This window comes from Papilio xuthus, unplaced genomic scaffold (genome assembly GCF_000836235.2).
Source record: "Papilio xuthus unplaced genomic scaffold, Pxut_1.1 DF829660.1, whole genome shotgun sequence".
Taxonomy (NCBI): domain Eukaryota; kingdom Metazoa; phylum Arthropoda; class Insecta; order Lepidoptera; family Papilionidae; genus Papilio; species Papilio xuthus.
In genome coordinates this window covers 2,188,886-2,202,226 of record NW_013528989.1, presented here as the reverse complement: position 1 = coordinate 2,202,226, position 13,341 = coordinate 2,188,886, and the positions used below count along the sequence as shown (strand labels likewise).

Here is a 13,341-nt window from a genome sequence, read left to right as displayed (position 1 = left end):
ATATGTCATTGTAAAAGATTAACAAACAATTAAACTGTAAAGTATAATACGATTCAAAATTTACGTCAGCTCGTAGTTAGTTGCGATCAAATCGAAGCATCAATATCACACGTAGTCGATGTACCAATTCAATTTTAAATCATGTCACCCAGACAACAGTATTTGATTATTGCTATCGCTAGTCGAATCAAAAAAATGTGTCAAAAGGTACAATAATAATACGTGATATGCACGTAACATATCCAAAGTTAGTATTAGACACGTGTAAAAAAGGTTGGAGTTTTAAATTTATCGTATACAAGGTGTCAGCGACTGTCCGCGGAAAAAAATCATTAGCCTACGTATTCCGGACTATGTTCTACATCTATGCCTTGCAGTGTTCCATGCAGCCGTTCAGGAGATACCTTCAAACAATCGTCCATCCAAACATTCGCATTTATAAAATTACCAGCTGCCCGCGACGCCGTTCGCACGGAGATAAAAAAACATAATTAGTAGCCTACGTGTTCTTCCAGACTATGTTCTATATCACTGGTTCCCAAACTTATGTTTTCTACTGTCCACTTTGCGCCTCCATATTTTCACATATTTAAAAACCACTGTATCTTCAAATTAAATTAATTAATTATTGTGACCTATATATGTATATTAACGGAGAATTGTAAAGGAAACTTTTACTATAACCCGCAACTTGAGACCTGCAGCGCCCACAAGGGGGCGTTATCGCACACTTTGGGAAACGCTGGTCTATATGTATGTCAAATTTCATCGAGATCTATTCAGCCGTTCCAGAGATACCTTCTAACAAACATCTGAACATTCACATTTATAATTATTATCATACATTTATTTATATACATTTCTAATATAATACATTTCATATAAAAAAAATATATACAAAACATATTATATTAAAAATAGAACACCACCGGCTGCGGAATCCCATGACTCAAACAACCAGTGGTCAGGGCTGCTGCAGACAGGAACCTTCTCACGATGCGCGCGGTTTCTAGGATAACTGCCTTTTGTATCGGGCCCTTAATCCAACTGTTTAGCGAGAGCTTCTTGAGATGTTGGTCGAAGCTCTTCGCTATCAGTCCATTTACCGATACGACTATCGGAATAATGGTAGTCGATTTCATACGCCACATGGCGGTAACCTCGTGAGCCAAATCTAGGTATTTTAACACTTTTTCCTTTTCAGCTTTCACGAGATTCTCGTCATGTGGAATAGTGACATCGACTAACATTACACAACTCTCAGACCGGTCTATTATTACTATATCGGGCCTATTGGCAGCAATAGTCCTATCCGTAATAATAGATCGATCCCAGTAGAGCGTGATATCGCTATTTTCCAGAACGGGTGAAGGTTGGTACTGGTAATACGGTACCTCAGCATCCACAAAGGCATTTTACATTTATAATATTAGTAAGATTATTCAACTGTTAATTCTTCGGGAATTTAAGTAAAATCCTTTCTAGCTTAATCTTTTCTTATAACTTATTAATAGAGTATAGTAAACGGTTCTTTTAATGGTTTCATTGCCTTGATAGATTAATTATCTGTTATAAAAATACATAATATTTTTATGGACGGAAATAAAACCGGTTAATCTATTATTTAGGCCTAAAATAATGTCTTTAAAATAGAAAAAGTAAATTTTATTGACCTTAAAATATAAGTGCTCGTGTCTAATTATTGCATGATGATTGCATCAGGGTCACAGAGTCTACTCTACTAAGTGTAACTAGGTGATAGTGAATGCTGGTCCAGTGCATCACTTCATACATATCTTTGACATTCACAGATATGAGCAGCATCAACATGTTTTCCTTCACACTAACAACATAGGATAGATATTGAACGAAAAGCTGACAGTCTGGAAGAACACGTAGGCTACTAAATAAGTTCATTTTTAATAACTGTCGCCTTCAACTCTGTCCGCGTGGAATTAAAAAACATAATTAGACTATGTGTTCTTCCAGACTATGTTCTACATGTGTGTTAAATTTCATCAATATTCGTTGAGCCGTTCCAGAGATCATCATCAGCTCACTACACATCCTCATTGAGGGGCTCGGAGCTTGCCCTAAGTTAGGTATGAAGCCATAGTCAACCATGATGTGCCAATTGCGGGTTGACTTCACACATATCTTTGAATTTCTTCTCAGATATGTGCCGCATCACGATGTTTTCCTTCACCGTAAGAACGTCAGATAAATGTACATATGTAAATCGGTACATGGCGGGACTCGAACCCAGCACTTGGAGATTACAAGTTAAGTGCTCAACCCCTGAACCACCGACGCTCTCGACGATCAAAATATAATTAACATATAAACCTACATACATCTTCTTTATATCTTCTTATATATATAAAACAAAGTGGTGTTAGTTACACTATTTATAACTCAAGAACGGCTTTACCGATATGGTTGAAAATTGGTGAGGAGGTAGCTTAGAGCCAGGAGACGGACATAGGATACTATTTATTCATTTTTTTTCGAATTCATGCCTTGAAGAGCTTCTTTTTATTTAACTTACTAATATTATAAATGCGAATGTTTAGATGGATGTGATGTGGATGGGTGTTTGAAGATATCTCTAGAACGGCTGAACGGATCTCGATTAAATTTAGCATACGTATAGAACATAGTCTGAAAGAACACATAGGGCAACATTTTTTTCATATATTCACGTGGACGGAGTCGCGGGCGACAGTTAGTTAGACATAAATACAATACTACCAAAAAACGTTACCCTTTTATGTTAAGGAAAAATCGCACATTCGATTCAATAGTTGGTGTTAAACAAGCCTTATGTTATTACACATGTATATTATGTACATATTTGAATTCATTCGAATGTGTTTTAGCAATATATATAACTAAAAACCTTAATAGTATTTAGTTTGCAAATTTAATTCGACGAAAGGAGTTGACAAGGTTAGTATAAATATTTTTTTAAAAACCTTTCAATGGTTTTCTTTATAACTTATATGATATATAAACGGCAAAACACTCACGTATAATCCGGTGGCAGCACAGACTACTTTCAAGCCCATCGGGGGCCCTTCATCGGAGTGAGTGGGACTGGTATTATTTCGCGGACGCGGGCCATCGCTCACCAAGGGCCCCCGATGAGCTCCAAACTAGTCAGTGCCGCCACCGGACGAATATACGTCAGTGTTTTAGCCGTTTTTATATCAGTTTATTATAATGTCTCACGAAAGTTTTAATAAATTAATAGTTTTATTATTGGCCATAATAAATACTGTTTTTAATTTAAAATAGATTTATAATTATCCAAAACTAGCTGTCGCCCGCGACTCCATCCGCGTGGATATATAAAAAAATTAATTAGTGTAGCGTATGTGTTCTTTAAGATTATGTTCTATACGTATGTCAAATTTAATCGAGATCCGTTCAACGGTTCTAGAGATATCTTCAAACAAACATTCGTATTTATAATATTAGCAAGTTAAATAAAAAGCAGCTCTTCAAGGTATAAATTCGAAAAAAAAAGAATAAATAGTATCCTATGTCCGTCTCCTGGCTCTAAGCTACCTCCTCACCAATTTTCAGGCATATCGATGAAGCCGTTCTTGAGTTATAAATAATGTAACTAACACGACTTTCTTTTATATATAGATGTTTAAATGGATGTTTGTTAGAAGGTATCTTTAGAACTGCTGCATGAATCCTGAAAGTTATAAATGTAGAACATAGTCTGGAAGAACATATAAAATACGAAGTTTTTTTTTAATTCACGTCAACGGAGTTTCTGGCGACATTGATAGGTAAAATTATATATAAGTCCCGGAGGCCTAGTCCTCTTTCCCTTCCCACCCTTTTTCTTATAAGGAAAAGATGAGAAGTGGAATTTTCCGGATGAGAGGATGCATGGAAAGGGAAAATATTTTCTTTCTGTGCGTCTCCTCCGTCGATTAAAGGTAGGCAACGCATTCAATTGCGTATGTCTATGGGCAACGGTCACTTCGCTATTTCAGCGATTTCAGGTGACCGCTCGCTCGTTTGCCACCTTATGATATAAAAAAAAATACTCCACATAAGAACAATGAAATAGTTATATATTTTTATTGTATTCCGTAAAAAAATAGATTAGGATTTGAAATAAAAACATGCAACAATATCATTTTAATGTCGTTCGTGACTTGACCAATGGAAATAAATCAAGACTGTAATCTCCCAATCATGTTCTTTTTTTTGCTTGTTCCATTTTCAAAAATACTTATTTCAGTCTTCCCGTAAAACAAGCTATCGCCCGCCATTACGTTCGTACAGAACTTAAAAAAAAAACTTAATAAGTAGCCCAGAATATGTTCTACATCTATGCCAAATTACAACAAGATACAGCCGTTCTGGAGATACCTTCTTACTTTCGTAACAAGCCATCCATCCAAATAATCTTTACTTTAAGCACAAACGCACCTTACACACTTTAACTTAAAGGCCGGTAACGCATCTGCGGTACCTCTGGCATCGGATCAAATAATATTAGGCGATTCGTTGCTCGTTTGCCCCCTTCTCCTATATATAAAAAAAATACTTTGACTGTTTTTTGTTTTATATTTTAACTTTTAACCAACCATGACAGGTTTATTGACATTGAATTTTGGTACAGTTGTAACTCGTATAAAATACTATCAAAAAAAATAAAAAAATATATATATAATAACAAAAATAAAAAGTAACCAGATTGAATAATAATTCAATTGTCAACTAATTAACACTTAGACATATAAAGTGATTTACATTTCCTTTTCGAATAAAATTTACATATCCAATACGACAAGTATAAAACAAATCAAACATTTCATCGGCTCGTGGTTAAATGCGAACCCACATTGTGATAGAGTAGCGTGGACACACGAGCTAAATGGACTCGCCGAATTAAAAAAAAAACTTTAAAATACTGGTGACCTTGAAGCTGGCAACACCGAATTGTAGTCCGTGTAACTAAATTGACCAATGCGCAATGGGCCAACGTGGTTAACTATGACCTAGTCCCCTATCTTAGGATAGGCTTTGATTCTCTCAGTGGAGAAGTATAGTAAGCTGATGATCATTTAAACCAGTCTTTGTGTGCAATAACGCCCCCTTGTGGGCGCTGCTGGTCTCAAGTTGCGGGTTATAGTTAAAGTTTCGTTTAGAATTCCCCGTTAATATACATATATAGGTTACAATAATTAACTTAATTTGAAGTTATAGTTGTTTTTAAATATGTGAAAATATGGGGGGCGCTAAAAAAATATTTATTCTCAAAGTGGGCAGTAGACAAAATAAGTTCGGGAACCACTGGTTTCAACCCTTATATTAATTTATTTCAGCTACAAATATGACTCCGAATCCAAACGAGAGTTCTTTGGAAGAATTTCACCTACAAGTAAAGAGACCTGTCGTGAGTGAAAAGCCTGAAAAAATCGAAATAGTATATGTTAATGTTTTTATATACTCTGCCTACCACATTTTCGCGTTATATGGATTGTATTTATCCTTTACATCTGTTAAATGGCCTACTATTATATTGGGTAAGTTAGAAAATAGATTCATCTGTTGCACGCATGGGCATCGTCTGCAGCAATACCACGACCACACAGAAGACAGGCGTCAAGTGGAAGCAATTCCAACTACAGTCTGATTAGTGTCCCGGAGGCCTAATTTTAATCCTCTTACCTTCCTTCTCTTTTCTTACAAGAAAAGAATGGGAAGGGAAGTAGATTTGATGGAGAAGACGCATAAGAAAGTAAATATTATATTTCTATGCGTCCCCTCCCCCGTAGGTAGGCATTTGCAATTGTGGATGTCTATGGGCTGCGATTGCTTCGTTTTTTCCGTGAATTCATTTGGCCACTTACTTATTTATCACCATATATTATAAAAAATAAGAAGAAGGCAAACGAGGAAATAGAAAAAGTCACTAATTTATTTTGCTTGAAATAGATGCGTAATGTCGAACCTTCAAAATATATCTAGTTAACGTTTCAATCAGAAGCTTAGTTACGCAGATGTTATAAAAAAAATCATGAGCTCACAAATGCTGGCAGGGAACTGGTCACTGGTGACAGGAGTGGCGTTTCACGTGTTAAGTGGACATTGATAAGTCTATCTCCCTTTAGAAAAGAGTGGGATAGAAGGGTTAATAAGTTAAGTTCTGTTCTATTCAGATTTATCAGATTACTATTTGATTTCTCTGCTTACAGGTATAATACTCTGGACTCTATCGATATTAGGTACAACAATGGGTTCGCACAGACTATGGAGTCATAGAGCGTACAAAGCCAATTTACCTCTACAAATATTTTTAATGATATGTACATCAATAGCTTGTCAGTTGACGAGTTACAATTGGGTAAGAGACCACAGAATGCATCATAAATATTCCGATACGAACGCTGACCCACATAATGCGAAACGAGGATTCTTCTTCTCTCATATGGGATGGTTGTTAATTAAAAAGCATACCGAAATGAAACGATTGGGGAATACTATTTATATGGACGATGTTCACAGTAATCCAGTACTTATGTTCCAAAAGAAGTAAGTAAATACGTACACTTGGAAAGTAATAAAAAAAAATAGTCTTTGTTAAACCGCGACTCTGTCTTGTCGCCCGCAACTCCGCCCGCGCGGATTTAAAAGAACTAAACTTTAATTATTAACCTATGTGTTCTTCCAGACTATGTTCTATATCCATGCAGCTGTCCTGAAGATAACTTCAAACATCCAACTAAACATTCGCATTTATAATATTAGTAGGAAATAAGATAGAAAGCTATAAAGATTTTTTGATTTTTTTTTGTTTCAATATCGATTTGTCTGTAAGTTTGTGTGCGCTAAACTCAAAAACGGTTAAACTTTTTTGAACGCAATCTACATTAATATATTATAATAAAATTCATTTAAAATTTAGTATCTGTTTTATATCTAATAATATTATAAATGCGAATGTTTAGATGTATGTTTGTTTGAATATATCTCCAGAACCGCTCAACAGATCTTGATGAAATTTTACACAGATGTAGAACATAGTCTGGAAGAACACATAGGCTACTAATTTGATTTATTTTTTTAATCGTCAATGCATAAATAAAGTAATAGTAACTGTAAAGATTTTTTTATCTATTTCAGATACGCAATACCGTTTATGGGATCTCTTTGTTTCATAATACCGGTGTTAATACCTATTTATTTCTGGAACGAAAGCTTCGTTAACGCTTGGAATTTTAACATATTAAGATTCATTCTTGGCGTCCATTCGATTTGTTCAATAAATAGTTTCGCACATTTATTTGGGACAAGACCTTACGATGAGAACATAATGCCTGTTGAAAATATAGGTGTATCTCTAGTGACCTTAGGCGAGGGATTCCATAATTATCACCATTCATTCCCATGGGATTACAAAGCTGGTGAGCTTGGAAATAATTGGTTGAACTTTAGTACTGCGACAATAGACTTCTTCGCTAAGTTAGGATGGGCTTACGATCTAAAGACTGCGTCTGACGCAGTGGTGGAAGCGAGGATTAAAAGAACTGGTGATGGAACATATAAAAGAGAAGATATTAAAGAAAGTGATAGGGGAAAGAAACAAAAGAATATAGGTCTATGAAAAATAAATATTAATATAGCAATTGATGTTTAGCAATGATATTAAGAAGCGTCAATAGCCTAATGGTCAAGGGTACGGATTTCCGATCCATGAGGTCTAGGGTTCGAATCCCGATATTCGACTATTTTATTAGTAAATTAGTAATTGTTAGTAAATTTTCAAAAACTGCGGATATATTTCTAAAAAAAAATTTTGGGTTTTCTTTGTAAAAATGTTGAAACTTGGTGTCATTATTATTTAAAAAAAAATTGTAAACCCTAATGACTGTATCAAATGACACTTAGAATATGAATGAAATGACACCTCACTTGTCACTTGTTAACTCGTTTAGGTACGAGGTGTCAAACCATGGTTAATAAAGGTGGTAAAATTTCAGGTTAGGAATTAAATTAGCTAAAATAAAATGATGAATTTAGTAAAAACTTGAGAAATTTGCACGCAATTTTTATAAGTTTAAGTTTTATCCAATATTTACTTTTTTTTATAAAGATTAACTAGTTCAGGAAGTTTGCACACCCTTTATTTATTATATTTATACAAAAAGACTACCAAAATATTGTCTTTTATACGTAATTTATTAAGAATTGTTTAAATTATAAGATGTATACGTTATTTAAATAAAAAATAAGATATTTTTTAAAAATTATTGTTTTTATTACCCAATTCTTAAAGATCAGAGACATATGCTTTATATTACGCATTTCCATTGTTTAAAATATTGAAAATATTAATTATTTTACTAAATACTAAAGATATATTAGTTAAATAAACTAATAAGATTTTTGCGGCAATAAAGCTGCAGGCGCTATAATTTTAATTATCCATACTCGGCATACGTTGCAATATCAAAGACGATAGTCTTAATAATAAAAATAGCATTTTTTTTACTTTTGTCGTAACAAACTTTGGTTGTACGTTCTCTGAATATCGTACTAAAAACAATTGTTACCCGTGACTTTGTCCGCGTGAATACAAATCAATAATTTTTATACTTTAGCGAAAAAAAAAACTTTGGATAAAGAGTTGAAAAGTCTTATCAGAAAAATTACTAAGAAGTATTCAAAAGATTGAATATCAACGATTTAAAAATGATATAACATTACTTTTGGAATTAAGTCATTTCCTTACGTATTAATAAGAAATTTAACTTTGTCTTTACTTCGAAAACTTTGGCAATAATTCATAAAAGGAATCCTCAACTGACAGCCCGCGTCAATCAATCAAACTTACAAATCGATAAATATAACAAAAATACGACCTCACTAAATGTACGCTTTCACTAGACCAACACGCAACGCACGCACGGATTAAACGGATTGCTTTCTTTTCATGCGGACGACGCGGTTGGACGCAGCGCTATTTTTTTATATTATAAGATGGCAGACGAGCGATCGGCCACCTGAAATCGCTGAAATAGCGAAGTGACCGTTGCCCATAGACGCAATTGCATATGCGTTGCCTACCTTTAATCGACGGAGGAGAGGATGCACAGAAAGAACATATGCATCCTCTCATCCGGAAAGTCCACTTCCACTTCCCATCCTTTCCTTATAAGAAAAGGGGTGGGAAGGGAAAGAGGACTAAATTTGGCCTCCGGGACGCACACTCATCAGACGAAACGCGGAATTGCTTTCACGTGACGCCTGTCTTCTATATGGTCGTGGTATTTCACCGGGCGAGTCGGCCCAAATCGTACGAAAATCTTAAAGCTTGTAATACAAAGCTAACTAAAATCCGTTGCGTGCGTCCGGTGCGGGCCAATGGGCGTGTCTTTACAAAAGAATTCAATTGTCATGAAATACTGTTGTCTCGGTTGTCATCAAAGAGAATGAAAGGGATAACGATCTTTTATATATATCACAGTTCTACAATTATTTAAAGCAAAGTTTGTAACTAATAAACTCAAAAACTACTGAATTTATTAGTTACATACTTGATTTATTTAGATTTGTAGAATTCTTTTAAATGAGAAAGCAACGTTATCTTATTAATATTATAAATGTGAATGTTTAGATGTATGTTAGAAGATATCTCCAGAACTGCTGCGTGGATTTAAAACTTTAAAATTCGACATAAATATAGAACATAGTCTGGAAGAACACATAGTTATTTTAATTCCTAGTTTAGTTTAATATAATTCTAGACTCCGTGCGCGTGGATATATAAAAACTTAATTTGTGTAGTCCACCCATCCATCCGTCCACATCACATCCATCTAAACATTTGCATTTATAATATTAGTAAGCTAAATAAAAAGCAGCTCTTCAAACCATGAATTCGTTTTTTTTTAAATGAATAAATAGAATCCTATGTCCGTCTCCTGGCTCTAAGCTACCTCCTCACCAATTTTCAGCCATATCGGTAAAGCCGTTCTTGAGTTATAAATAGTGTAACTAACACCACTTTCTTTTATATATAGATAGATTTTAAATCTCAATCTTTGTAGGGTTAAACGCCTCTCCAGCAAAAAACACGTATATAATCGTACCGCACAAGTGTCTTGACACAACCAAGACCATAGCTAAATAAAATTTTTATTACAATACTGTCATCCTTGACGCGGAGTGAAAAAAAACTTAATAAGTAGCCTATGTGTTCTTCCAGATTATGTTCTACATCTATGACAAATTTCATCAAGATCTATGCAGCCATTCTCGAGATACCTTTAAACAAACATTCATCAGTCCATCTATCCAAACATTCGCAATTATAATATTAAGTAAGGTAGTAAGACTAGCTGATGCCCGCGACATAAAAACATAATTAGTAGCCTATGTGTTCTTCCAGACTATATTATGCTATATATGCTATATATGCTAAATTTCAGTGAGATCTGTGCAGCTGTTCTGGAGATACCTTCTAGCAAACATCTAAACATTCGCATTTATAATATTAGTATTATTAAACTTTGGTATAATGTCCTAACGATGTCAGTGAAGGTTTGTGCACTACGAAACGTTTGTTTTTTCGTTTTCGATGATTTTTAGAGTTACGTACTACAAAATGAGAGAAATACCCTTATAGGATCACTTTGTTGTCCGTCCGTCTGTTTGTCGAGACACTTTTTTCGTGGATAAAAAACTAAATTAATAACTCAGTTATTATATTAAATAATAAATACTTAATCTTATATCTTTAAATGAGCAATTCTTGTATATCTATAATTGGTATCTCGGAATCGGCTCCGAGAATTTTCATAAAATTTAGTATATAGGGGGTTTCGTGGGCGATAAATCGATCTAGATAGGAATCATTTTTAGAAATATCATTTTATTCGTGTTTTATTGATAATCAACTTAAACATAAACTTAACTTTTTCTATCGGTAAGATCGAAAAATATTATTCATATTTCATCATTTTATTAGTAATTCGTACTTAAATATAATTTCCAAAAAAACATAATTAAAAAAAAAATACCGAGCAAAGCTCGGTCATCCAGGTACTAACTAGTAAAATACGCACTTTATTTATATCTTAAAATAATTATATTTCTTTTATATTTCTATTTATTATATTATCTTATTAATAAAACTTACCTTAAAACCTTATTTTAATAATTCACTTAATAACAGAGTCACTGAACGATTGATTTTGATAATCGCGATGTTTATAAGCGTGGATAGAACACGCCTTTACCGCACGACGACCGACGATCGACTGACGAAGTAGGGATGGGACGGGGTTATAACTACTAGGGGCTGTAGGTATTTAGTTATACATCAGGGTGGATGTTACCGTAACATTTAAAACATCGCCAATTTTCATTCTGACAAGACTTTTATTTTTGTAATATAACATAATCAACGTGTCAATTGTAGCGAAGTTCTTGGTACAATTTTAAAGAAATCTAACTTAGTAATTTATAAAATTAAATTAAAACAGTCCTTTAGACTAGAATAAGATGTAAAAATCAAGTAAAATTCCTATTTACAATTCAAAAATTAGATTTTGAAATCGTTAAGGCATGATTTTTAATATACCCATTTTTATACAGTTTAAAATTTACCTGACAAGTTCTAGTGATATTGTAAACCGTCCAAATTCATAATATAACGGCGACATACACAGTGGGGTAGAAGTAACAGAATTTATCCGTGAGTTATTTAAAATGTGGGAACAACGTATGTGCTACGAAGTGTCTACGGCTCTACGGCGTAGACCGTAGACATGCGGTTTTTATAATTTGCTTGGTTTATTATACCTCTCACAGTCTATTAAATGATCACTAAGGGTAGTTAATGATTCATTTTAATATAATATTTAATTATAAAATTATTATATTAGTTACATTTTAACCCGAATAACAAAGATTATTTTGGCACATATGTTTTTTTTATGTATGGGTTTGTATGGATGTCAATTCAATTCTTATCTATGGTATAAATTACTGTTTAGAGGTCAAGTCGATTAGGTTATTTTGTCATACTAAAGACTGTTGTCATTGTGGTCTGTCTCTTTTATAGTGACATCTTAATATCACTTATTTTTTAAACACGCTGATTCTCGAAAGTTGTAAGTTAATAATTATTAAAAAAAAATTAGGTATTAGTAAGTAAAATTGGATATTTTCTTTTAAATTCCTTCATTTAAGGTTCCTTACCTCATAGGAAAAATCCCTTATAGCATTTTGTTGTCCGTCCGTCTGTCTGTCAAGAACCTTTTTCTCAAAAACGCGTGAAGGTATCAAGCTGGAATTTATATCATTATATGGTAACCATGATATTACAAATGTGAATGTTTAGATAGATGTATGTTAGAAGGTATCTCCAGAACTGCATAAATCTCGATAAAATTTGACACAGATGTAGAACATAATCTGGAAGGAAATATAGACTACTAATTAAGTTTTTTATTTTTATTTTACGCGGACGAAGTGATTGTCGACAGCTAATTTTACTATATATTCCTTAAAGACAGAGCATGTCTCATATACTCTCATCAAGATAACCCTTCCTACTTTTGAAATAATATTTTTATTGTTAACTAACTATGACCCGCGACTCCGTCCTTAATTTGTAGCCTATGTACTCTTCCAGACTGTGTTCTACATCTATGCCAAATTTCAGCGTGATCTGTTAATATAAATGCGAAAACATTCGCATTTATAATATTAGTATGATAGTAAGAGTTTCAAATAGTATTTAAAAAGCTAAGCATAGGTTCTAGAATCTTCTCGATGGGGTCAAAAACCTCATATTGTTTTACGTCAAAAGCACAAAGCAAATAGAATGAAAACACTCTTCTTTGATGATAATTACATACTAGTGATGTGAAACAAACGTTATTTCGTTAACGTATTATTAACGTAATATATACTCGTAAACATGTTATTTAATTAACTCAAAATATATGCGAAAGAGGTGCGTCGGTGGCTCAGGGGTCAAGCACTAGACTTGCAATCTGCACTTCCTGGAATCCCATCATGTACCAATGTGTTTTTCCATTTCCGATTTACATATGTACATTTATCCGACGTTCTTACGGTGGAGGAAAAACATCGTGATGCTGAACATATCTGAGATGAAATTCAAAGATATGTGTGAAGTCAACCCGCACTTGGCCAGCTTGGTTGACTATGACCTAGTCACATAACTTAGGGTAGGCTCCGAGCACCTCGGTGGGGACGTATAGTGAGCTGATGATGATGAACAATTATTTTGAATTTAAGTGGTTACGATATGTTTTTAAGGGATTATTTGTTAAA

The 13,341-nt window shown here is 33.8% G+C and overlaps 1 protein-coding gene across 1 annotated transcript; it reads left to right on the top strand.

Annotated features, from left to right (window-relative positions):
• The first annotated feature begins 2,917 nt into the window (after positions 1-2,917).
• On the top strand, positions 2,918-7,741 carry LOC106115230 (acyl-CoA Delta(11) desaturase-like). Its single transcript, XM_013308556.1, has 4 exons — positions 2,918-2,949; positions 5,355-5,555; positions 6,228-6,564; positions 7,156-7,741. The coding sequence occupies exons 2-4, from the start codon at positions 5,363-5,365 to the stop codon at positions 7,634-7,636; spliced, it is 1,011 nt and encodes a 336-aa protein (XP_013164010.1). The 5' UTR covers positions 2,918-2,949; positions 5,355-5,362; the 3' UTR covers positions 7,637-7,741.
• The last annotated feature ends 5,600 nt before the right edge of the window (positions 7,742-13,341 follow it).

What these genes read in the sequence shown, in the direction of transcription:
- LOC106115230 (XM_013308556.1), top strand. Translation starts at nt 5,363, where the DNA reads ATGACTCCGAATCCAAACGAGAGTTCTTTGGAAGAATTTCACCTACAA. An exon ending in ATGGCCTACTATTATATTGG is followed by an intron (nt 5,556 to 6,227) that starts GTAAGTTAGAAA and finishes CTCTGCTTACAG; the next exon opens with GTATAATACTCTGGACTCTA. An exon ending in GTACTTATGTTCCAAAAGAA is followed by an intron (nt 6,565 to 7,155) that starts GTAAGTAAATAC and finishes TATCTATTTCAG; the next exon opens with ATACGCAATACCGTTTATGG.